The sequence below is a fragment of the Jaculus jaculus genome, chromosome 11, assembly GCF_020740685.1.
Source record: "Jaculus jaculus isolate mJacJac1 chromosome 11, mJacJac1.mat.Y.cur, whole genome shotgun sequence".
Taxonomy (NCBI): Eukaryota; Metazoa; Chordata; class Mammalia; order Rodentia; family Dipodidae; genus Jaculus; species Jaculus jaculus.
In genome coordinates this window covers 17,037,444-17,064,046 of record NC_059112.1, presented here as the reverse complement: position 1 = coordinate 17,064,046, position 26,603 = coordinate 17,037,444, and the positions used below count along the sequence as shown (strand labels likewise).

General features: G+C 45.4%; 1 protein-coding gene across 3 annotated transcripts; it reads right to left on the bottom strand.

Moving 5' to 3' along the window:
- Nucleotides 1-1,700: 1,700 nt before the first annotated feature.
- Nucleotides 1,701-26,603, bottom strand: Ociad2 (OCIA domain containing 2). Of its 3 annotated transcripts, XM_045130448.1 has the most exons (8): nt 26,452-26,549; nt 24,728-24,892; nt 21,495-21,617; nt 14,607-14,703; nt 10,676-10,729; nt 7,207-7,254; nt 5,156-5,273; nt 1,701-2,238 (listed from the first exon to the last, which is right to left on the bottom strand). In XM_045130448.1, exons 3-8 carry the CDS (start codon nt 21,558-21,560, stop codon nt 2,157-2,159), a joined length of 465 nt encoding a protein of 154 aa, XP_044986383.1. In that variant the 5' UTR covers nt 21,561-21,617; nt 24,728-24,892; nt 26,452-26,549; the 3' UTR covers nt 1,701-2,156. The 3 variants fall into 3 exon arrangements, with proteins under 3 accessions (XP_044986383.1, XP_044986381.1, XP_044986382.1); XM_045130446.1 differs by lacking the exon at nt 24,728-24,892 and having other exon boundaries at nt 26,452-26,603; XM_045130447.1 differs by lacking the exons at nt 24,728-24,892; nt 26,452-26,549 and adding an exon at nt 26,243-26,310.

The window sequence follows — 26,603 nt, the reverse complement described above, 5'->3', positions numbered from 1 at the left end:
ATATTTATTTATTAGAGAGAGAGAGGGAGAAAAGTGGGTGCACCAGGGCCTCCAGCCACTGCAAACAAACTCCACATGCATGTGCCACCTTGTGCACTCTGGTTTATGAGGGTCCCGGGGAATCAAACCGAGGTCCTTTGGCTTTGCAGGCAAGTGCCTTAGCCACTAAGCCACCTCTCCAGCCCCTGAGGCTGATTTTAACATTGGTTTGCTGTGCTTAGCAAGACAAAAGTGTTCTCATTCCTGGAAGATTATTTCCTGGGATATAGGAAGTAATCGGGTTTAATTCTGAATTTCTGCCAGTCGCTGACATATCAAGGAGGCACTAATTTCTAGTTGTCAGGGCCAAAAGTTAATTGCATTCAAGAAGCTAGGATAGGGGAAGGGATGTATCTCAGAGGCAGAGCACTTGTCTAGCATGCACAAGGCCCTCAGCACATTTACCAAGAATAAAAGCCACCATATTGTCTCTGCATTCTGATGTACAGAAATAGAACTTTATTGACTGAAAAACAGGAAGTCATATAAAAATCAGACCCCATCAAATCACTGTGTTATACACTCAATGTTCACATAAAAATAAACTTTCACATATTTCTGAGGCTTAAAGTCAAATATTTCACATCAAGAATTGATTTTCGATGACGTCTCCCTTTTTGCCTCTGTGGTACAGACTTTAAGGTGTGTTCTATTAGGTAAAACACAAATATGTATGCACATACACCCCCACACCCCCTGTAGAGAAATGAGGACACATTCAAAGCATTTTCCTGAGAGGGTGCAAAGGTGCCAGAGAAAATTCTGTGTATGGTTCAGCCAACCTGCTATGAAAGAAATGGTTTCCCAAAAATACATTTTTTTTCATGCAACAAATCTGGGTGGAGAATAGAAGTCCAATTCTTGGAGTTGCTTTCGCTCAGAGTTCCCTAACGTTCCAAGAGTTTATCAATCTAAGAATTCATTCCTCCAGTGACCCTTCCAGTAAGTTGTTCCCTGGGAGAACAGTCTAGGAAGTTATGTTGATTCTTTGGAGCCACTGAAGTCATCTTTAAAAGAACCTATATTGAGTGCTGATAGCTAGCATGTACCCAGCGGCCAAGCAGGGACCCTAAGGATGATGTGTGCTTTTTAGAGTTTTTAGAAAGTATTTTGTTTTTATTTATTTGAGAGAGGGAAAGAGGCAGAGAGAGAGAGAGAGAGAGAGAGAGAGGGAGAGAATGGGCGTGCTAGGGCTGCCAGCCACTGCAAATGAACTGCAGATACACATGCAACCTTCTGCAGCTGGCTTGCGTGGGTCCTGGGGAATCGAACCGAGGTCCTTTGGATTTGCAGGCAAGCACCTTAACTGCTAAGCCATCTCTCCAGCTCTGATGTGTGTTTTTAAAACCGCACCATACTGATGAGTCCAAATGTCACCCTGGATATGGCAGTCAGGCTATCCTCACTACCCTTTTCATTGAAAACACAGTTGATTTATACTAGGACCCTTTCAAGTGAAATATTTTCCCTTAACTTAAAGATCTGGGCCCCGACACTTTAGATAGCATTTCTTTCTCTTTTCTCTCTTTCTCTCTCTTTTTCTATGTAGAGTCTCCATCTAGCCCAGGCTGACCTGGAATTCACTACGTAGTCTCAGGCTGGCCTCAAACTCTCTGCAATCTTCCTACCTCCCAAGTGGTGGGATTAAAGGTGTGCACCACCACACCTGGCTAGGAAGCATTTCAAATAATGAAACATGATCTTTCTTATTTTGAATTTATGATTCCATATACATGAGATTTTTTTTTTTTTTCAATCAGGACTTCCCAACTAATTTCCACATCATTCCCTCCTATTCTCCCACCAGAAAACTTAAAAAAAAAAAAAAAAGCAGAGGGAAAGAATTGTTGGAGGATAATCAGAGGCTACTCAAAATTCTTTTACGTAGCTATAAGCAAGGGAGTAAGTTCATTTCTTTTATAGCTCCCGACATGTTCTTAAAGAAGAGATGTGCCATGCTCAATTCAATTGACAGCCTTCCACCGAAAGCATGTCAAAGGAAGGCGAGGGTTACAAGGTTTCTGATCCAATACAAGTATATTATCTTAAAGTACACTTGAAAAGTTAAATGTGCAGGTCGGAGGTTAAAAACTCATTGAAAGCCACAGACGCCGAGTTTAGGAAGCAGAGGGTTGGGACTCTCCCTTCTCGCCCAGTCCACGTCTTATTTTGCATTCCTCACATGTCAGCAGGCAGTGCCTAGGAGGAGAAGGGAGGCCAGGTAGTGGTTTGTACTTGGATCATGACCAGTACAGTGATATATTTACAGACATCTTTGATTCTACAGTGCACTAGCCCAAGTTTTCACAAAACAGTGGTTCTGGTCTCAGGACTTGGGGGGCTGAGATGTGAGGATTGCTTGAGTTCACATAGAGGTCAGTGCTAGCTACATAGTGAGACCCCCATGTTAAAAAATAAAAAAAAAAAATTATGTCAGGGCTGGGTGTGGTGGCGCATGCCTTTAATCCCAGCACTTGGGAGGCTGAGGTAGGAGGATCACCATGAGTTCGAGGCTAGCCTGAGACTACACAGTGAACTCCAGGTCAGCCTGGGTTACAGTAAGACCTTACTTTGAAAAACCAAAAAAAAGGGGGGCTGGCAAGCTGCCTTAGTGGTTAAGGTGTTTGCCTGTGAAGCCCAAGGACCCAGGTTCGATTCCCCAGTATCTACGTAAGCCAGATGCACAAGGTGGCACATGCATCTGGAATTTGTTCGCAGTGGCTAGAGGCCCTGGCATGCCCATTCTCTCCTATTTTTTTCTTTCTGCCTCTTTTACTCTCAAAATAGAATAATCATAACAGGCATAATATATTCATCTAGGATTTAACCATAGAACTATGGAGTTAGGTCTGAACATGTGTGCATGCACATGCCTTTTTAAGGTCTAAAAAGTTTTTTTTTGTTGTTGTTGTTTCTTGAGGTAAGGTGTCGCTCTAGATCAGGCTGACCTGGAATTTACTATGTTGTCTCAGGCTAACCTCGAACTCATGGTGATCCTTCTACCTCTGCCTCCTGAGTGCTGGGATTAAAGATGTGTGCCACCATGACTGACCCTTCCTTGTCTTTTCACTTGCCATTTCTGGCCTGGGATTTCCTTCCTCAGCTTTGCTGTGGCTGCACGTTCTTTGGGGTTCAAGTCACACATCGTCACCATCACCTAGAAGTCCTTGACCTCAGCGTGGTTAGGTACCCTGTTTATTTCTCCTGCTCTAGGAAACCAAATCACCTGGTGAGTTTGACTGTTTCTGAGATGTGTGAGAGCTGGCTCTTCCCACAGGGATTAGCCACTGGTTACCAGCAACCAGTGTGAGGCCAGAGTGTGTGGCTGCAGGTGTGAGGTGACACGGGCCACCGGACGCTGAGTTTATAGAGACTCCAGGGACCACTGAACTTCAGCGCCTCCTTCTAAGTACAGATCAATGGCTGGAAGTTGTCTGAGAAATGTAAATATAATTGTTCTGGAGCCCAATGCCAGCTAATAGCAAACAAACAAAAACAGAAACCTCCCAAAATTGAAGAGGAAGAAAAGTGTCTTTTGTACGGCTGTTTTTTTTTTGTTTGTTTGTTTGACTTCCCATATGCACATGGAATCCTGTGGTCAACTTCTCTTTAGGAAGTTGATAGTAAAACACAGCTTTGCAAGGGTGGAGGAAGGCGGAGTTGTTTGTAAATACCAGGTCAATGCCTGCACCAGCCTTCCCATAGCAATGGAAAAGTTGGGAAGCAGGTTGAGGTTAGAGTCCCTTCTGCTCACAATGTCACCTCAGTGTCTCTAAGGTCACCTCTGGGCCACATGTCACTCCTAAGCAAGAGACAATTAAGACTCCATCGACTATTACCAGACCAGGGACCATAGCTTTCCAACATCATACGACTAGAAAGATAACTTGGCCCTGAAGGTTAGACAGTTTAAGGAAGCCATCCAAGGGCACAAGTTTAGCAAGCAGCCGAGGTCATGCTGTGAACTCCACAGCCCGGCTGGTTTTGTCCCCTAGGGAGAACGAAGATATACATATACATATACATATACATATACATATACATATACATATACATATACATACATATATATACATATATATACATATATACACATATATACATATATATATATATGTATATATATATATATAGCATACTAAAGACTCTGAGAAGTGGCTAGAGGCCCTTGTGTACTCCTTTTCCCTTTCTCTCTCAAATAAATAAAATATTCTTAAAAATCTGTCTTCTTGGGGTGGTTAGGTATTTGTCTGCAAAGCCAAAGGATTCCTGTTTGATTCTCCAGGACCCACATAAGCCAGATGTACAAGGGGGTGCACACATCTGGAGTTCATTTGCAGGCCCTGGCATGCCCATTCTCTCACTCTTTCTTTGTCTCTCTGCCTTTCTCTCTCTCTCTCAAATAAATAAATAAATAAAAATTTAAAAATCTGTCTTCTTTTAAAAAAAGAAAATTTTAGAGACTTGAACAAGGCCTTGACCATAGTAGACGTGCATTAAGTACATATTGACCAAATGGAATAAATAGGTAACTAAGTTAAATAATCAATAATTATCAGAGTTTACAGAAGAAGGATACTGGAGGAAGAGGAGGACTGGATAGGAGTGGGGAATGGGAATTAACCAAAATACATGTGATTTAAAAATGCCAGATTGAGTCATCTCTAAATCTCTGTATGCCAATTGAAATAACTAAAAAAAATAAGTAAAAAAAAAGTTAAAAATGCAGCTGGGCATGGCACAGCCTTTAATCCCAGCACTCGGAAGGCAGAGATAGGAGGATCACCATGAGTTTGAGGACACTCTGAGAATACAGAATGAATTCCAGGTCAGCCTGGGCTAGAGTGAGACTTTACCTCGAAAAACCAATAATAACAATAATAAAATAAAATAAAAATAAAAATAAATAAAATAAAAATGCATTGTATAGTATATGACATTATTAGAAATTAGAGAAAAAGCTCAAAAATATTCATCAAAGTTGAGTAGTGATGAATCAAAAGTTGAAGGTTAAAGAGGTACTTTAAAGAAATTAAAATGTGCTTAATGTTATAGTAATAGTTCACTTAGTTTTTTACAAATACCTTCTTTACAATCCCTCCATCAAAGTACAAACCTGTTATGCTCTGGACCAAAGCCCGCCCCACGGAGCTGATCTTCCAAGGAATGGAATTTCTTCTGGCACACTCGTATGTAGGAGGCCTTCCCAAGACCAAATCCCAAGAGACCAGCCACTGTCAAATCAGGTTAGGACACACAGATAATTGAAAGATTCCGAACTTTCTCTGCTAATTATCATCTAGCACTTTCTTGATTGACAATAGTTACTTTTTGAGAAAGGATCTCACTCTAGCCAAGGGTAACCTGGAACTCACTCAGTCCCAGGCTGGCCTCGAACTCACAGCGATCCTCCTACCTCTGCCTCCCAAGTGCTGGGATTAAAAGGTGTGCACTAGTTATTTCTATGTCAAAAGTACCATGGCAAATCTGTGAACAGGACCCCACTAGGAGCCGGAGACTTTCTGAGCTGACAGCAGAAGCTATTGCTGTCCCAGAGTGGGCAGCCGGAGGGTGGCCCAGTTGTCAACCAATGGCTGAGGCTACCAGGGAAGGGAAAGTGAGGCCTGGTCACTTGGAGTGGCCGGGCGCTTTGGTCCACCTTGCCTCTGCCATGTAGGGGAGGACCTCTTATGGGGGAAGACTGGAGTGCATCTCTCCCGCTGAGAATGAGATTCAGACTGTAGTCTGACTGTATCTCCTCCCACCAAAGGCCTGTGTATGCTAAGCAGCTTGTGGTAAAGTTTTTTATTTGAAAGCCTTTGATTAAAAAAAATTTTTTTTTTCAAGGTAGGGTCTCACTGTGGTCCAGGCTGGCCTGGAATTAACTATGTAGTCTCAGGATGGCCTTGAACTCTTGTTGATCCTTCTACCTCTGCCTCCCAAGTGCTGGGATTAAAGGCGTGCACCACCACACCCAGCTAAAAATACTGATTTTAATGTTCACTATATATCATAGTTTCAAAAGGCTGGCCAAGCCAAAAGAAAAAAAATAACCATTCTAGTATATCTTTTTTTGTTGTTTTGAGGTAGGGTCTCACTGTAGCTCAGGCTGACCTGGAATTCACTATGTAGTCTCAGGATGGCCTTGAACTCATGGTGATCCTCCTACCTCTGCCTCCTGAGTGCTGGGATTAAAGGCACACACCACCATGCCCAGCTTTCTTATTTTATTTTTTTGAGGTAGGGTCTCACTCTAACCCAGGCTGACCTGAAATTCACTGTTTAGTCTTCAGCATGGCCTCCAACTCACAGCATCCCTCCTACCACTGCCTCTGGAGTGCTGGGATTAAAGGTCGCACCCAGCATCTAATGAATCTTTCATTCAAAGAGTCTGCCCTTGATAATCTTTTTTTTAATTTAATTTTTATTAACATTTTCCATGATTATAAAAAAAATCCCATGGTAATACCCTCCCTTCCCCCCCACACTTTCCCCTCTGACATTCCATTCTCCATCATATTACCTCCCCATGATAATCTTATTATATATACTAAGTCCTCCATAGTCACAGGTCCCACATCTGTGGGTTTAAACAACAGCACAGTAATATTTGGGGAAAATTTGCACCTGTACCAAACGTGTTCAGACCCACTTCTGATTATTTCCCGCCGCATCATGTAAGTAACCTCGAGATGCTCTCCCTCTCAGAAGGACGTGTACGGGTTATACGCAAATGCTGCACCCTTGCCTATACTGGACACGAGCCCCTGCAGATTTTGATATCTTCAGAGCTCCTGGGACTGATCTCCCACGCATGCCGAGAGGAGACTGTCCCTCTTGTCACTCCTCGCTAGTTCATGCTGCAAGGAGGACAGCTGTCACCTGGGAAGCTACGTCACAAAGTGCTGGCATGAACTTGGAAGCTACTAGTGGGCGAAGATGCAGACTGGTTTGTCAGAGTCAATGGAAGCAATGTGGTTAAGTTGGGCGTTTAGATCTCGAGTTTTCATGTAAACTTTGATCAGAATAAATCTTCCTTTTTTAGCTCTAGGGATTGAACTCAGGGCCTTAGTACATGTGATGTAAGTGCTGTTTACCACAGAGCTACATCCCCAGCCCGAATCTTGTTTTTTATTTTTACCCCCTTTTTTTAACCTAATGACTTACATGCAACTTTAGGCAAAGATCCAAATCTTGGATTCGCAGCTAAATAACCTGAGGAGGGATAATGAAATGTGTTATTTTATTTCCTAACTTATTTGAATTTATAAGAAGACCTTCAACTTTAGTATGAAACATTTGTTAAACAAATTACATACATACATACATACATATATATAATAGTATGTGTGTGTGTGTGTATATATATATATATATATATATATATATATATATATATATATATATATATACTATTGGTTTTTTTTTTCCTAGATTGGGTCTCACTCCAGTCCAGGCTAACCTAGAATTCACTATGTAGTCTCAGGATGGCCTTGAACTCATGGCCATCTTCCTACCTTTGCCTCCCAAGTACTGGGATTAAAGGCATGCAATACCACACCCGGCTGTGTACATATACATATGTGTGTATATATATATATATATATATATATATATATATATATATATATTTAAAATATTTTTTATTTTCACTTATTTATTAATTTTATTTTTGAGGGTGACAGACAGAGAAAGAGGGAACGAGAGAGATAGAGAGACAGAGAGAGAGAGAGAGAGAGAACGGGCGTGCCAGGGCCTCCAGCCATTGCAAACGAACTCCAGATGCGTGCATCTGGCTAATGTGGGTCCTGGAGAATCAAGCCTTGAACCAGGGTCCTTAGGCTTCACAGGCAAGTGCTTAACTGCTAAGCCATCTCTCCAGCCCCTGTGTATATATATATATATATATATATTTTAATTTTATTTATTTATTTATTTATTTGAGAGCGACAGACACAGGGAGAAAGACAGATAGAGGGAGAGAGAGAGAATGGGCGCGCCAGGGCTTCCAGCCTCTGCAAACGAACTCCAGACGCGTGCGCCCCCTTGTGCATCTGGCTAATGTGGGACCTGGGGAACCGAGCCTCGAACCGGGGTCCTTAGGCTTCACAGGCAAGCGCTTAACCGCTAAGCCATCTCTCCAGCCCCCTGTGTATATTTTTTAATGCAAAGAAATGGTCTTAGAAGTGTTATTATTCAATCCTTGGCTGACCTGGAATTCACTATGGAGTCTTAGGGTGGCCTCGAACTCATGGCGATCCTCCTACCTCTGCCTCCCAAGTGCTGGGATTAAAGGCGTGCGCCACCACACCAGGCATATTTCTTAATGTTTCAATCACATGCTACCTTTATTAAAAGGTTTTTTTTTTTTTTTGTCAGACATTGACATTTCTTTCATGTAACATCCTGTTTGCTAGCAATATTCTAAAGTGGGCTTTCACAGAGTCAGGTACCATGTTACCTGGGGACAAAGCAATGTGTGAGCATTGTCTGGTCAGTGGCAACGAGGAGGAAGAAGGCAGTGAGGTGGCTGGAGAGATGGCTTAGTGGTCAAGCGCTAAGGACCCTGGTTCGAGGCTCAATTCTCCAGGACCCACGTTAGCCAGATGCACAAGGGGGCGCACGTGTCTGGAGATCGTTTGCAGTGGCTGGAGGCCCTGGCCCGCCCATTCTCCCTCTGTCTTTATTTGCCTCTTTCTCTCTCTGTCTATTGCTCTCAAATAAATAAATAAATACAAGAAGGGAGTGAGGAAGGAGACGTAGAGGAAAATAGGCCAGGAGAGGTCTGTGAGGGAGTTGCAGCAACTAGCTGTGATGGTGACTGTGTGACTCAGATGCTTGTCCTTCCTTCAGCCATGTAGCCTCTTACGCTGGCAAGTGGCCTTGTGGACAGAACCTACGTGGTTCCGCCACCTCACAGCTCCTCCCTGGAGCATCTTGTACCAGTGAGTGATCTGTCTAGTCACAGAGACTCTGGGAGACACAGGGACTTTGGTATCCAGAAAGGCACTGTGTTAACCTGCCATGGCTGCTTTTAGAAATGACTACACTGGCCTGGAGAGATGGCTCAGTGGGTAGGGCGCTTGTCTGCAAAGCCTAAGGAACCTGGTTCAACTCCCCAGTACCCACATAAAGCCAGATGCATAAAAGGGGCGCATGCATCTGGAGTTCATTTGCAGCAGCTGGAGGCCCTGGTGCACCCATTCTCTGTTTCTCTTCTCTCTGCTTGCAAATAAATAAATAACATACTTTTAAGAAAAGAAAAGACTATTAACTCAGTGGCTTGGAAGACCCAAGTTTATTTATCTTATAGTTCTTGAGGTCAAAAATCCAAACTCGGGCTGGAGAGATAGCTTAGTGGTTAAGGCATTTGCCTGCAAAGCTGAAGGACCCAGTTTTGATTCCCCAGGACCCATGTAAGCCAGATGCACATAGTGACCCATGCATCTGACGTTCATTTGGGCATCCATTCTTTCTCTCTCTCTGCTTCTTCCTCTCTCTCTCTCAACTAAATAAATAAATAAAAATAAAATATTAAAACAATAAGTCCAAACAGTCTCACTGGGTTGAAACCAAGGTTGTCCCCACTGTCCTCAGTGGGTCTGCTGTCTTTTCCAGAGACGAGTGGTTCTGGTCTAACTCCTAGAGGCTGCCACTTTCCTTAGCTCATTGTTGTGAGTTGATTGGGAAATATCCACCACATTTGAATACTTGGTACCAGCTCTTGGTGTTATTTTTGAGAGTTGAAGAAACTTTAGGCAGTGGAGCCCACGTAGAGGAAGTGAGCCACTGGGGGGTGGTCCCTAAGGTTTCATAGCCTGGCCCCCCCTTCCTGTCCACTCTGCTTCCTGACTACAGATATGGGGTGACCAAATGCCTCCTCCTTCTACCATTGTGCCTTCCCTACCATGAAGGACCTTCTTTTTTTTTTTTTTTTTGGCTTTTCGAGGTCGGGTCTCACTCTGGTCCAGGCTGACCTGGAATTCACTCTGTAGTCTCAGGGTGGCCTTGACCTCATGGCAATCCTCCTACCTCTGCCTCCCGGGTGCTGGGATTAAAGGCGTGCGCCACCATGCCCAGCTCAAAGGACCTTCTTAAACTGTGAGAAAAACAAACCCTTCCTTCCTTAAGATGCTTTTTTTTTTTTTGTAATTAGAGAGAGAGAGAGACTGAGAAAGAATTGGTGCACCAAGGCCTCCAGCCACTGTAATTGATGCATGCTCCCCTTTGTGCACATGGGAGACCTTGCCTGCTTGCGTCACCTTGTGCGTATGGCTTATGTGGGACCTGAAGAGTCCAGTGTGGATCCTTAGGCTTCGCAGGCAAACGCCGTGACTGCAAAGCCATCTCTCCAGCCCCAGGACAATCTATTTAAGTCAACTGATTAACAACCTTAATTCGTTCCACCTGCAACTTTAATTCCTCTGTCTTGCAGTTCAATTCATTCACCAATTCCGGAGATCAGGAACTCTTTTGGAGAGATAAGAGGATTTAGGCCAAAAACTGATAAAAGCCTGTGTGATTGAAAAACAAAAAACAAAAAAACAAAACAACCCTCTACTAATAAAATAAGTACCCAGGGCCCAAAAGCTTCTGAAGCAGTCACAGAGAACTGGGCTCTTACATTGAGGCTTACCTTGGTGGACAAGTCCCTGGGTGATAAGCATGCTTGCCAGAGAAAACGGCAGAGCTGCAAAACAGAAAAATGTCCCTCAATGTTGGCATCTTAAAACATAGCCCCTCACCTAAAAATCGGGGAAGAACTATTCTGAGCTTTTTTTTTCTTTCTCTTACCTAGCTTGGCAGTGAGTTTTATTTGCTTGTTATTCTATTTTTTGTTATTCTATTTCTTTAACAACTTTCCTCCCCACTCTTTTTTGGCTCTTCGCAGTAGGGTCTCTCTCTCTAGTCCAGGCTGACCTGGAATTCACTATGTAGTTTCAGGTTGGCTTTGAATTCACGGTGATCCTCCTACCTCTCTCCTGAGTGCTGGGATTGAAGGTGTACACCACCACGCTGGGAAACAATTTACCCCCCTTCTCCCCTTCCCTTTCCTTTCTTTCTTTGTGATTTTTTTTTTTTTTTTTAGGTAGGGTCTCACTCTAGCCCAGGCTGACCTGGAATTCACTGTGTAGTCTCAGGCTGGCCTCAAACTCATGGCGATCCTCCTACCTCTGCCTTCTTTGTGATTTTTTTTCAAGGTACGGTCTCACTTGTAGCTCAGGCTGACATGGAATTCACTCTGTAGTCCCAGGCTGGTCTTGAACTCATAGCGATCCTCCTACCTCTGCCTCCCAAGTGCTGGGATTAAAGGTGTGCATCACCACACTCGGCCTTCAACAATTTTTTTTTTTTTTTTTTTGGTTTTTTGAGGTAGAGCCTCACTCTAGCCCAGGCTGACCTGGAATTCCCTATGTAGTCTCAGGGTGGCCTCGAACTCACGGTGATCCTCCTACCTCTGCCTCCCAAGTGCTGGGATTAAAGGCGTGCGCCACCACGCCCAGCTTCAACAATTTTTTTATTAGGCACTACATGGAGAATTTTCTTGAAATCTACCCTGGCTACTTGGCCTGCCATTAATCTAACCTCAAACCACATTTGTCTCCATCTCTAACAGCCACATTTACTGAATGTTCAAAGTGTACAAGACTCTAATCCCTAATCCAATGTGGGTCTCTTAGCCGTTGAGTTTGTGAGTGACTTGTAGCTCTGTGTTTTGATATTTTCGACCTCCATAGATGTTCACAAGCAGTTTAATAACGTCCTGCACAGTCTTCCTATCAATTCATTAACTATTTTATCTCTGGCTATATCTCTCTACACATTTTGCTTTGTATCTTTATTTTTTTTCCCTGAGGCATTAGAAATTTATAAATACCATGACTCTTCTCCCTGAGTATTTTATCAGGTATCTTCTCAGATCCAGAACATACCCCTTATAGTCACAATACCATTGGCTTACTCAAGAACTTTATGTTACTCATGATAATTATATGAGAAAACATATAGCCTATCTTCTAATCTCTCCAATTAGCCCAATAATATACTTCATAGCTGCAGGTTTTCTCTTCTAATACAGAAAGATTATGTAGGACATTTGCTGTTTAATCTGCTTTACTCTAGGAAAGTTCCCTGCTGTTTCTGTTTTGTTTTCATTTCATTTTATTTTGAAAATATTTTTATTTATTTGTACATGTATGTGAGGGTGTGTAAGATGCTTGTGCCATTCTGGTTGGCTTTATGTGGATGCCAGGAAATCAAACCTGGGCCAGTTGTTCCTGCAAGCAAATACCTTTAACCACTCAGCTATCTCCCCAGTCCTGTGATTTTTCTTTTATAGCTTTTTTTGGTTTATTTTTATTTATTTATTTGAGAGAGAAAGAGGCATAAAGAGAGAGAGAGAGATAATGGGCATGACAGGGCCTTCAGCCACTGCAAAGAACTCCAGATGTGTGTGCCCCCTTGTGCATGTGGCTAGCGTGGGTCCTGGGGAATTAAGCCTTGACCCAGGGTCCTCAGGCTTCATAGGCAAGCGCTTAACTGCTAAGCCATAACTTTTTTTTTGAGGTAGGGTCTCACTCCAGCCCAAGCTGACCTGGAACTCACTCTATAGACCTAGGCTAGCCTTGAGCTCACTTCGATCCTCCTACCTCTGCCTCCCGCATACTGGGATTAGAAGTGTGCACCACCATGCCCGGCTTTCTTTGTCCCACAATTTGGGTACACTGAAGATTGTAAGAAGATGACATTCATGTCATACACATGGGAGCTCAGTTATGGTTTTTAAGACAGGTGATTTAGTCTGGCAAAGCAGTTTCTAGTTCTGCTGTGCTGTAATGTGTCAGGTGACTTCTTCCAAAAGTGCAAAGCAGTGAAAATCATCTCCCCGTTCCTAGCAACCAAGGCAGATTGAACAACAAACAGCCCTCCCGCTCAGAGCTTGGAACCAAACGGTGTGCGTTCACTAGCGCTCAGTCAACATCGTCGCTCATGGCTTGTCAGGAAAGACACGAATTGGTAGAACAACGAATCGAATCACAGCGGACACATGGTGAGTATCAGCTTGTCGACAGCGTTCATTCCCAAGCTGTTGATACCAAGTGCAAGGGATCTATGCCACTAAGAAGAATGTTGCAGCGCTGGAGGCATGGCTCAGCTTTGAAGGCGCTTGTCTGCAAAACCAGAGGACCCAGGTTTGATTCCCCAGTACCCATGTAAGCCAGATGCACAAGGTGGTACACGTGTCTGGCGTTTGTTTGCAGCAGCTGAAGGCCCTAGTGTGCCCATTCCCCCCTCTATTTCTGCCTCTTTCTACTTCTCTCTCTCAAATAGATAAATAAATAAAATATTTTAAAAAGAGTATTGCAAAGGGCAAATTATCCCTCTGTGTGCAATGGTGCACAGAATTGGGGCTATATTGCTAGGGTCTAGTATGTCATTTTCAAATGACAAATCATAAAATTTTTAAGTTGAGGGGCTGGAGAGATAGCTTAGTGGTTAAATGCTTGCCTGTGAAGCCTAAGGACCCCAGTTCAAGGCTCGATTCCCCAGGACCCACATAGCCCAGATGTATAAGGTAGCACATGCATCTGGAGTTTGTTTGCAGTGGCTGGAGGCCCTGGTGTGCCCATTCTTTATCTGCCTCTTTTTCTCTCTGTCTGTCGGTCTCAAATAAATAAAAATAAGCAAAATAAATAAATAAATAAAAGATTCAAGGGGAAAAACAGATTCCAATGGGGTGAACTGGTTATTCTAATTTCATCCACATCTTGACATTTTTTTTTTTAAGTTGGGGATGGAGAGATGGGTTAGTGGTTAAAGGTGCTTTGATGGCCCAAGTTTAATCCCCCAGGACCCTCATAAAAAGCTGGGTGCACAAATTGGAACATGCATCTGAAGTTCGTTAGCAGGGGCAAGAGGCCCTAGCATGCTCATTCTCTCTCTCTCATTTTTCTTTTCTCTCTCTCTAAAATAAATAAATATTTAAGTTGTCAGGGACTTTGATGGACAGCCTGAATTCATACCCTTGTCTTAGGTTAGGCAAGACCAGAGGAAGGCACGCATCAGAATAGGAAATTCAGAGCCAATGTAAGAGAAGTATTCGTGGAATACCAGTGTCTTTTTCATTCAACAGACACTTATTTGGCATTTTTCTGTGTGTGAGGCATTGTGCTCCGTTATGGGACGAAATTCAAGATGGGCTGAATATTGACCCTGGGCACTGTGGAGCTGAGACTCTGGTATAATTTATGAAGGTCTTACCCTGGTAGTAAGACATGCGATATACCATGTTCTCAGTACCTGTTTATACTTCCATGAAGGAAAGAGTATGCATGAGTGATGTTTTGACGACATGAGGCAAAGCACTCCATAAGCGGGTATTACCTCTGCCCTAGAAAAGAATCTCTACATGGATTTAAACCAAATATCCCTAAATATTGAAGTTCTTTGGGGATTTAGGGAAAAATCCCTGCTCAGAAATAGATCGTCGCCACAGTTTGAATAGGATATGAAGGCAGTTAATTGTAGCAACTAGTGGGGAGTAAGGTCAGGAGGCATGCAATCACCTCTTTTCCAGAAACTTTCTTCTTGACATTCTCGAATAATCTTGGCAATCTCTCCTCGGTGGATATGTAGTTTTGATTTTGGACAGAACAGCAGGCTCTGCAGGAAAGCATAATGATGAGTTAACTGTGACCAAGCCAGGCATGGTATCATGTGCCTGTAATCACAGCACTTGGGAGGCTGAGGTGGGAGGATCCCGAGCTCAAGGCCAGCCTGGGCTAAATAGTAAAACCATATCTCAAAACCAAATTAAAAACCAGATAAGGGCAAGGGTGATGGCTGCGTGGTTAAAGGCATTTGCTTGCAAAGGCTGCTGGCTTGAGTTTGAGTCCCCATCACTGGTGCAAAGCTATGAGCAAAGTGGTGCCCATGTCTGTGATCGGGAGGCACTGATGGCAATGGGAGGCGGAGCCAGGATGATCTGAAGCTCACTGGCCACTTAGTGTGATGTTGGTTTACAGCAGCAGGAGACACCGTCTCAAAGAAGGTAGAAGGATTGTACGGAGACTTTGAAGTTATTCTGTGTACACACACACACACACACACACACACAGCACATAAATAATAGATGGATAGGTGGATGAATGAATAAATGAATAAACCAAACATCAACAAATTGAGATTATCAAGGGTCCACTTTGTTTTCTCTGGGGCAGGATGGGAAGGCCGCTTCTCTTGACCCTCATGGGCACTCTGCGTCAGCTGCCCACACAGACTCATGCTTTCTTTCACTTTTAAAAATATTTTTATTTATTTATTTGAGAGTGACAGACAGATCAAGAGGCAAATAGATAGATAGAGAAAGAGAGAGAGAGAGAATGAGTGCGCCAGGGCCTCTAGCCACTGCAAACAAACTCCAAACGCGTGTGCCCCCTTGTGCATCTGGCTAACGTGGATCCTGGGGGATCGAGCCTTGAACCGGGGTCCTTAGGCTTCACAGGCAAGCGCTTAACTGCTAAGCCATTTCTCCAGCCCCAGACTCATGCTTTCTAACTTTTCGTGGTAGACAGACTTGGGCAAGGGAGAATCCCAGCTGGAGAGACTAACTCAGGGACAAGAGTGAATGCAGCCAGTGTCTCTGGGGCTGAAACACCCCAACACACTCTTTCTCACCATCACTACTCTCTCCATCTCCATGTAGCTCCCCGAACTTACAATGCTCCTCATTTCCTTTTGCTATGTGGTCCCCATATCACGGTTGCATTCTCTGTAGAGATAGATTTGCTGTTTTTTCTTTTTCTCCCCCACCCCCACCAACAAGGTAGGGTCTCAGTCTAGCCCAGGCTGACCTGGGACTCTGTAGTCCCAGGCTGGCCTTGAACTCACAGTGCTGAGATTAAAGGTGTGTGCCACCATGGCTGGCCCCTGTTCTTTCTTGAGACCCTGCAGTATCAATGTCAATGATGGCCAGTGTTGTGGTCAGGTTCGCATTGCTGGCAGAAATCATCTGACCAAGAGCAGCTTGTGGGAAAAACAAAGAGGTTTATATTGGCTTACAGACTTGAGGGGGAAGCTCCATGATGGCAGGGAAAATGATGGCATGAGCAGAGGGTGGACATCACCTCCTGGCCAACATCAGCAGGAGAGTGTACCAAACACTGGCAAGGGGAAACTGGCTATAACAACCATAAGCCCACCCCCAACAACACAGTCCCTCCAGGAGGCATTAATTCTCAAATATCCATCAGCTGGGAACTTAGCATTCAGAACACCTAAGTTTATGGGGGACACCTTAATCAAACTACCACATTCTGCCTCTGGCCCCTATAAACTGATAACCATACATGATGTCAAATGCAATGCATTCACCAACTTTAAAAGTCCCCATAGTTTTTAATCAATTCCAATGATGTTCATACATCCTAATACTCCAAGATCTTTTAACTGAGCCATAGTAGCAAAGATATACCCCCCTCAAAAAAAACCCCATAATGGCACAGAATAAACATTCACACTGCAAAAGATGGCATTGGGGATAGCAAAGAAATACTCAAGCAATACACAATTTAAAACAACCAGGCAAACACCAAACTCTGTAGCTCCAAGTCAAACAACTCTAGCCAGTGACGAGTCTCTAAGTCTGATAATCCTAACCAGCAACAAGTCTCTGTAGTTCTAATTCCACCCCTCCAGCTAGACTACTCACAGTCCTGGAAAAGTTCATCTGGGGCTGGCAGCTCTCCTTGGCAGCCATCTTGTGGTCCTGGCATCTCCACTGCAACCCAAGGTTCATCCTTATGGCCCCATGGGGTCTCCATGCGAGCATCCAGGAAACCTACTTCATGCTGCCCATGGCCATTTCCAAAACATAAGACCTTGTTGAAAACTCAATGACCCTCTTTCCTGCATTTCTTATACTACACAATACCAGGTAGGGTGCCAATTTGTTAATCTGGGGGGGGGATGCGAAATAAAGCAGACTTTGAAGAATGGGACACTCCTTGAGCACTCAGGCTCCTTCAAAAGAGTCTACATTCTTCCTGTTGTCCCAGTGCAGGTCATCTGGCCCAATCTCAAAGGTTGTAATCTCTTAATTACAGCTGAATGGGCAGTAGTTCACCCAGAGATTTTTTTTGTGTGTGTATCATATCCCTTAGCTCACACCAATTCATTTCTACACAATGCAACCCTGCACAACTTCTCAGGACACAGGCATAACAGCAAGCTTCTCACACAAACTGCTTCTAGCCAAGTCCAAGTAAAGCCCTTTCTCACCTTCATAAGCCAAACCTCACAGTCCATAGTTCTTACTGCATTCAGGCCTTTAACTCTGACCAGAACAGTCCATCAAGGTGTACTTACAGCACTGCAAGGCATCTCTTAGGCCAAGGTTTCAAATCCTTTCACATTCCTCTTGAAAAGAAGCTCTAAAAGGCCAAAGCCACACAGTCAGGTGTCTAGCAGCAAATGACACCACTCCTCGGTACCAACATTACTGTTGAAGTCAGGTTGGCATTGCTGGCAGAAATCACCTGACCAAGAGCAGCTTGTGGGAAAAAGGAGGTTTATTTTGGCTTACAGACTTGAGGGGGAAGGTCCATGATGGCAGAGAAAACGATGGCATGAGCAGAGGGTGGACATCACCCCCTGCCCAGCATAAGGTGGGCAATAGCAACAGGAGAGTGTGCCAAACACTGGCAAGGGGACACTGGCTGTAATACCCATAAGCCCACCCCCAACAATACATTGCCTCCAGGAGGCGTTAATTCCTGAATCTCCATCAGTTGGCAACCTAGCATTCAGAACACCTGAGTTTATGGGGAACACCTGGATCAAACCACAACAGCCAGTCAGTTTATTGGGGACTTTCTCCTGGTCCAGGCACTGTGCAGAGCATCTGACATGCATGATACCATATTAACAGGGTAGGCAGACCCAGAGGCACCTGTACTTTCAGAGCTCTTCAAACATTACAAGCCAATAACCTCTTTTTTAAAAAATTTCTCTACAACTCTCCACAATAAACAAATGCAGTGGTCCATATATGTTACATTCTTAGACAATCCAGTGGGTAAGTAATTGCCGTCACCATCCACTTGCCTTAGTTTCTCGGCACCAGAGTCATTCAGTAAGCACTTCTCCCTATGTCCAGTGTAAATGCAGATGTTTCATGACTTCTGATACTTCATATATTTATATTTATTTATTTATTTGTTTATTTGAGAGAGAGAGAGAGAGAGAGAATGCGCACACTAGGGCCTCAAGACACTGTAAATGAACTCCAGATACATGTACTATTTTGTGCATCTGGCTTTACATGGTGCTGGGGAATCAAACCTGGATCATGAGGCTTTGTAAGCAAGCACCTAACTATTGAGCAACTTCTCTAGCCCCTGCTCAACCGTTTTTTTTTTTTTAAATATGTTTTGTTCATTTTATTTATTTATTTATTTGAGAGTGACAGACACAGGGAGAAAGACAGATAGAGGGAGAGAGAGAGAATGGGCGCGCCAGGGCTTCCAGCCTCTGCAAACGAACTCCAGACGCGTGCGCCCCCTTGTGCATCTGGCTAACGTGGGACCTGGGGAACCGAGCCTCGAACCGGGGTCCTTAGGCTTCACAGGCAAGCGCTTAACCGCTAAGCCATCTCTCCAGCCCTGCTCAACCGTTTTTAAAAACTTAAAAAAAGTTATTTGCAGAGAAAGAAAGAGAAAGAGAGAGGGATTGAGAATGGGCACATCAGGGCCTCTAGCTGCTGCAAACGAACTCCAGATGCGTATACCACCTTGTCCATCTGGCTTTACGTGGGTAGTGGGGAATCAAACCCAACTCATTAGGCTTTGTGGTCAAGTGTCTTAACAGCTAAGCCATCTCCCCAGCCCCCATTTCATCATTTTTTAACTTTAGGATGTTATGAAAACAATGTGCACTCAGTAGAAATGACACCGTGAAGTTTGAAGTTTGACCTTGTCCTGGGCTAGTGATAAGCGGTACTGTACTGTGACCCCCAGACAGCAGCACCGAGTCACAGCTCCCATCAGCCATGTGATCGTGGGGGACGTCCCCAGCGCTCTACAGTGGACTGTGCTACTGAGCTGAGATGTCCTGGAGCTTAAATGTGCTAAATGCCTTAAAAAAAAATTCATTTGAGAGCGACAGACGGGAGAGAGAGAGAATGGGTGCACCAGGTCCTCCAGCCACTGCAAATGAACTCCAGATATGTGTGCCACCTTGTGTGTCTGACTTATGTGGGTCCTGGGGAATTGAGTCTTGAACTGGGGTCCTTAGGGTTCACAGGCAAGCACTTAACTGCTAAGTCATCTCTCCAGCCCCTAAATGCCTTTTTAGCTGATGAAGGTTTCAATATGCAATAGGTTTATTGAGATATAATCCCACTGTAAATCAAGCAGTAGCTCTATTTGTTTTGGGGGCTGGAGAGATGGCTTAGCAGTTAAGGTGCTTGCCTGTGAAGCCTAAGGACCCAGGTTCCACTGCCCAGAACCCACATAAGCCAGATGCACATGGTGGTGCATGTGTCTGGAGTTTGTTTGCAGTGGCTAGAGGTCCAGGTATGCCCATTCTCTCTCTCTCAAATAAATGAATGAAACATTTAAAATTGATTTTCTTTTGTCCAGTCTGAGGCCAGAGCAAAAATAAAGACAATTTGGGGGCTGGGAGAACAGCTCAGTCAGTAAAGTGTTTGCTGTGCAATGCAAGTGTGAAAAAGTGTGGGAAAAATATAAACGCTGGGCAGAGTGGTGCACTCTTGTAATGCTAGCGGGGTTGGGGAGGCAGAGGCAGGAGGGATTCCCTAGGGCTCACCAGTCAGCCAGTCTAGTCTACTGGGCAAGCTCCGGGCCTCTAAGAGATCCTGTTTCACAAATGGGGACAGCCCTTGAGGAACGACAGCAGAGGTTTGTCCCCTGGTTGCCACACATGCATGTGTGTTTGCAAATTCCTGCTTACACACCCATACACAGATGCACATACACCAAAAGGAAAACTCCTCAAATACTCACGTATGTTCACGTGCGACCACCGTAATTGTGTGGAGTCCTGAAGTGGTGGTCAGCGTTCCTGCAGTCTGCAAGAGCCCTGGAGAGCCTTGTCCGGAGATCCATGAATGTTTCATGGTTCTGTGCTCCGTGGACACGGCTCAGCTGTCCTGGCTCTTCTCCCCCTGTGACCTGTGACCATGTCGGTTTGCTTCTCTTACATTTTGCTCCTTAAATGTCACCTCCTCCATCAGCCTTTTTTTTTTTTTTTTTTTGAGGTAGGGTTTCACTCTAACCCAGGCTGACCTGGAATTCACTGTGTAGTCTCAGGGTGGCCTCGAACTCATGGTGATCCTCCTACCTCTGCCTCTGGAGGTCTGGGATTAAAGGTCTGTGCCACCATGCCTGGTTTCATCAGCCATTTTTTAGGTTAAAATTTGACTCTAGAGAACATGAACTCAAGCTACCCATCAAACTCTCTCTCTCTCTCTTTCTTTCTTTCTTTTTTTTTTTTTGTGTTCCTGACCCACATAATATTCATTCCTAACAAGCTGAAAAAAAAAAAAAAAGAATGTGCCCACGTTACCATTTGGACTCTCAATCTGATGCTAATTAGTCATTAAGGATTCTGCTAAGCTAAAATCAACACCTGGCAGGAACATATGTTCCCTGTGATTACCCTTAGTCACAAAAATTAAAAAATAAAGGAGTGCAGCCATTCTGGTAGAGACAGTCACGTGTCTTGCTGGGCTACAGACACTGCCTCAGTCACTGACAGCTACCATGAGCTAGTTGAGCTGGATTCCGAACAGGAAAAGAGTCCAGCAAGAAATTTTAAAAATTCTTTTTTTTTTCTCAATTTTTATTAACATCTTCCATGATTATAAAAAATATCCCATGGCAACATCCTCCCCCCCTCCACTTTCCCTTTTGAAACTTCATTCTCCATCATATCCCCTCCCCCTCTCAGTCAGTCTCTTTTATTTTGATGTCATCATCTTTTCCTCCTCTTATGATGGTCTTATGTAGGTAGTGTCAGGCACTGTGAGGTCATGGATATCCAGGCCATTTTATGTCTGGAGGGAACTTAATTCTTTTTGTTTATTTATTTGAGAGTGACAGAGAGAGAGAGAATGGCCTCTGGCCACTGCAAAGGAACTCCAGATGTGTGCGCTCCCTTGTGCATCTGGCTCACGTGGGTCCTGGGGAACCGAGCCTCGAACCAGGGTCCTTAGGCTTCACAGGCAAGCACTCAACTGCTAAGCCATCTCTCCAGCCCCAGAAGGAATTTATAAACACAAACCTGGAAGGCTTTGTTTCCACGGAATCAACACACACCTGTTCCTCCCTCATTCCATTTTCCCTGCACCCTGTCCCACAAAGTACCAGGCTGAGAAACCCGTCAGTCAGAGGACCGGTCAAGGTTGAGGTACAGTGACGTTCGGTTGGCCATACCTGCTTGCTCAGAGGTGGCACATGGGGCCCTTTCTCTTGGCTTCCGTGAGTGGGCACCGAGGCCATGATGTGATCCTTTCTTCTCTTTCTGTGGGGTTCTCGGGTTACTCCTTGACCCAACGTCTGAGGAACATAGAAAAGACTCTTGTACCGTGGACAACCATCTACACACAAAGCTTAGAATCATCTCTTACATCAGTGGAAGTTATTTGGAAAGCTTATTTTCATTTTGTGATTAGCTTTTTAAAATTTACTTATTTTGGGGGGAGGTAAGAGAATGGGCGCACCATGGCCTCTAGTCACTGCAAACGAACTCCAGATACATGTGCCACTTTGTGCGCCTTGGGGACTTAACCCAGGTTCTTAGGCTTTGCAGACAATCCCCTTAACCACTAAGCCATCTCTCCAGCCCTTGTGATTAGTTTTTTTTTTAATTTTTAATTTTTTTTAAAAACTTTTTTGGTTTTATTTATTTATTTATTTGAGAGCGACAGACAGAGAGAGAAAGAGGCAGAGAGAATGGGTATGCCAGGGTCTCCAGCCACTGCAAACGAACTCCAGATGCGTGCGCCCCCTTGTGCATCTGGCTAACATGGGTCCTGGAGAATTGAGCCTTGAGCTGGGGTCCTTAGGCTTCACAGGCAAGCACTTAATCGCTAAGCCATCTCTCTAGCCTGTGATTAGTTTTTAAAATTTTATTTACTTATGTATTTACAAGGCAGCAGAAAGAGAGAGAGATTGAGAAAGTATGTATGTGTCAGGTCATCCAGCCCCTGCAAATGTTTTGTGGGGTTTCTCTCTAGCCCAGGCTGACCTCTCACTCTGTTACTCATTTGTAGCTCTGGCTGACCTCAAGCTCAGAGCCATCCTCCTCCCTCTGTCTCCCAAGTACTGAGATTAAAGGCATGTGCTACAAAGCCCAATTTACAACTCAATTTCTTTCTTTTTTTTTTTTTTCTTTTTTTGGTTTTTCAAGGTAGAGTCTCAGGCTGACCTAGAATTCACTATGTAGTCTCAGGGTGGCCTTGAATTCACAGCAATCTTCCTACCTCTGCCTCCCTCCTGAGTGCCGGGATTAAAGGTGTGTGCCACCACACCCAGCTCTTTCTTTCTTTAATGTTTTTATTTATTTGAGAGAAAGAATGAGAATGAGAATGAGTATGGGTGTATATCAGGGTTTTTTGCCACTTCAAACAACCTCCAGACACATGTGCCACTTTGTTCCTCTGGCTTTATGTGGGTGCTAGGAAATAGAAACTGGGCCATCAGGCTTTGCAAGCAAGTGCCTTTAATCACTGAACCATTTCTCCAGCTCACAACCTCAATTTCTAAGGACCCCTCCAAACACCACACACCAGTTCACTTATAGTGACAGATTGGATTTTGAGAAAAATGTCACAGCGTCCATGTTTTACTGTCTATAAACTATGCCCTTAAAAAGTCCCAGTTCATTTGAAGGTAATTAACTTCACAAATATTTACTGAGTGTCTCTTACATGCCAGGCCTGAGAAATGCAGAGGCCAGAATAAAATCCCAAAGGGGAAGCCAGTAAATCAGGAATTGTTCCCTGTGACAAGAGGATGTAGGGGAGGGGATGTGGGCCATGGCCTCCTGGCTGGACCTGTTTGGAAAGTATCTGAATAGTCCGCACAAGAAGCTGCAACACCCGAACCATGACCCCTGCGGGAAAGACCAGGACGAGAAATTTGCATCTGGCTGGGCATGGTGGCACATGCTTTTAACCCCAGCACTCTGGAGGCCGAGGTAGAATGATACCATCAGTTCAAGGCCACCATGAGACTACATAGTGAATTCCAGGTCAGCCTGGGCTACAGCAAGACCCTACCTCAAAACAAACAAACAAACAAACAAACAAACAAACAAAACAAACAAAAAACCCCAAACAAACAAATAAAAACCCAAGAGGGCCGGACAGATGGCTTCTTCATGGTTAAGTCACTTGTCTGCAAAGCCCAAGGATCTAGGTTTGATTTCCCAGGACCCACATAAGCCAGACATGCAAGGTGAAGTATATATCTGGAGTTCATTTGCAATGGCTGGAGGCCATGCTTGCTCTCTTTTCCTCTCTCTCTCTCTCAAATAAATAAATAATAATAATAATAATAAAACCCCACAAAAAAACAGGGCTGGAGATATGGCTTAGGGGTTAAGGAGCTTGCCTACAAAGCCAAAGGACCCAGGTTCGATTTTCCAGTACCTATATAAAGCCAGATGCATAAGGTGGTATATGTGTCTGGAGTTCGTTTGCAGTAGCTAGAGGCCCTGGCACACCCATATTTCCCCTTCCTCCCCTCCCCTGCTTCTTTCTCCCTATCTCAAATAAATAAATAAATAATTTTTCCCCCAAAAGTTAAAAAACTATCCAGAAATTTACATTAAAAATGTTGGATTTGGGTGGCTTTGTGAGTGAACCCTGGAATTAGCCAGTAGGGAAGGATTAGAATATTTGAGAATTTAGGTCTGAGGTCTCAAGGTAGGGATGGGCTGGAGGGCTGAATTTGGGAGCTATCCACATAGCCATGGGTGTTTAAAGCATCGAGCCCGGGGGAATCTGTCCACAGAGAGTGCTGGAGAATGTGAACATTGACCCCCAAGGGAGTATGAAAAGCAGAGACCAAGGGAAGGAAGGACTGTGGTGAACAGCATGCAGTCACTAAGGAAAGAAATGAATCAACAGTAATTGTCTGGCCTGGGGTTTGCAAAGATAGACATGTTCCAGGTAGACGATTAACCTTCTCCTCTAGTCTGCTTCAGGACCACCACTGACTTCTCTGAAAAATAAACATTTTTTGGGCTGGAGAGATGGTGTAGTGGTTAAGGCACTTGCTAGTAAGGCCAAAGGACCCAGGTTCGATTCCCAGTACCCCCATAAAGCTGGGTGCATAAGACGCATGAGTCTAGAAATTTGTTTGCAGTGGTTTAGAGACCCTGGCATGCCTATTCTCTCTCTCTCTCTCAAATAAATAAATAAAATATTTTTAATGAACATTTGATACACAAGTGTGTCACCAATACTAGTGACCCAGCTGCAAGGCATACGAGCCCAGGGACGGCTGCTTGTGCCAGGTTTCACTGTGGGTGACTCAGGTAACTATCGAGGTGGCATGACGACCCTCAGTGTCAGGTTTTAGAGTCAGAGAGACCTGAGAGCGAATTATAACTATACCCTTACCCGCCCTGTGCTTTAGGACCAGAACCTCTGCATTCTCACCTGCTGAGGGGACACGAGGGGAAGTCACAAAGATGAGGATGAAGATGAGAGATGAGGCATCAGCACCTGGCGCATGGTGGGCGTACATGGGGAGTCATTGCCATTTTAGAGGTGCAGGCGAGCACGTGCTCTTGTGTGTGACGTCCAAGCTCATGCAAGCTGTGCCTACCAAGGCCATAGGTCTACTTTGGGTGTCTTCCTCAATCACTCTCTACCTTATTATTTATATATTTATTTTAAATATATATATTTATTTATTTTCAAGGAGACAGAGACAGAGAGAGAGAGAGAGAGAGAGAAGAAATGGACACACCAAGTCCTCTTGCCTCTGCAGATGAACTCCAGATGTGCCCCTCTGTGCATCTGGCTTTACCTGGGTACTTGGGACTCGAACTCTGGTTGACAGGTTTTTGCATGCAAGCACCTTTAACTGCTGAGCCATCTCTCCAGCCTTATTATTATTATTATTCTTTTGGACAGGGCATCTCACTGAACCCAGGCTCATTTATTTGGCTAGATAAGCTAGCTGGCAAGGGGAAATGGGAACCTCTTCTGTCAGCCTCCAGCAGCCCTGGGGGTCCAGGCGCCCACCATGCTGGTTTTTACACGGGTGCTGGGGACCGGAGCTCAGCTCATCACGCTTGCTACGCTGAGCCATCTCCCCGGACGCTGAATTAGATTATTTTGGCTTAGGCATCTGGCCCTCGCAGGAAGCGCGAACACAAAAGATAACCACTGGCCTCAGCGTTGGTAGCTCAGGTCCCCATGAGCCCAGATATGCCCCCTGGGCATCTAGGGAAGCCTTCTCCAGCTCTTGCCTTTACAAGGTCAGCGCCCACATCACAGCCAGGACTGGGGTCCTCTTCATTGATGGGGGAGGAGGGTCGGGAAGCTGGGAGGTGGACGGTGGAAGCCGACTGAGGGGGGTGGTGGTGGGGTGCTCTTAGGACACAGGGGTGCCACTGCACTTGCTGATGGAGGGCAGCGGGAGGTGACCTAGAATCGGGGAGCTCTAATCCGCCGCCAGCTAAAGCCAGAGCCGCCTGGCATCAGAACCCCATGTCCTGCGCCCCCGCTCTGGGCCTCAGGGAGTCGGGGGGGGGGGCAATTCCCCTCGCCCCCCGCGGAGAGGATGGAAAGACGACACCGTGGGGAGTCACACAACCTCCAAAGGGCCTCCCTACCCGTGTCCCCAGGGTCCTGAAGGAAGGCCAGCGGAGGTGGACACTCAACCCCCGGCCACCTCTCCCGGCTGTCAACTCCGGGGGTGGGCTGGGGAGGTGCTCACCTGCGGGGATTGGGGGGATGGGTCCCACCTGCGGGGGTCGGGGTCTCACATGCGGGGGTGGGGGGTCTCACATGCGGAGATGGGGGGCGTCCCGCCGAGGCCCCGTCCCGTGCAGAGCCGGCCTCGCTGCAGCGCTGCGGCACCGCCGGACGCTCCCCGGCCTCCCCGCGTCCTCTCGCCCCAGCCTAAGGTCTCCGGGTCCCCGGGTCCCCATCCCCGACCCTCACCTCTCTTCCCGAGCTTCCTCTCCTTCTTTCCTTCCTTCCCTCCTTCCTTCCCCTCCGCGCTCTCGCTCCGCCCTCCACCTCGCTGCGCAGCGCTCGCCCGCCCGCCCCGGCCACCGCGCCCAGCGCTGCCCGCCCCCCCCAGCGGCCCCCAGCCCGGCCGGCCCGGGACAAACGACAAAGGACCAAGACCAGCCCCGCCTTGTCCTGACCTCGGATCCCAAACCAGAGCTTGCTTTGAACGGCCCCAGGGCCAAGCGGTGGCATTTTCTCTGCAGGGTGAGCGCCACCATCCTCCAGCCCAGGACTGGTCAGCTGGCTGGCACAAGACCACAGAGTCCAGTGCTGGCCGGCTGGCTTCTCT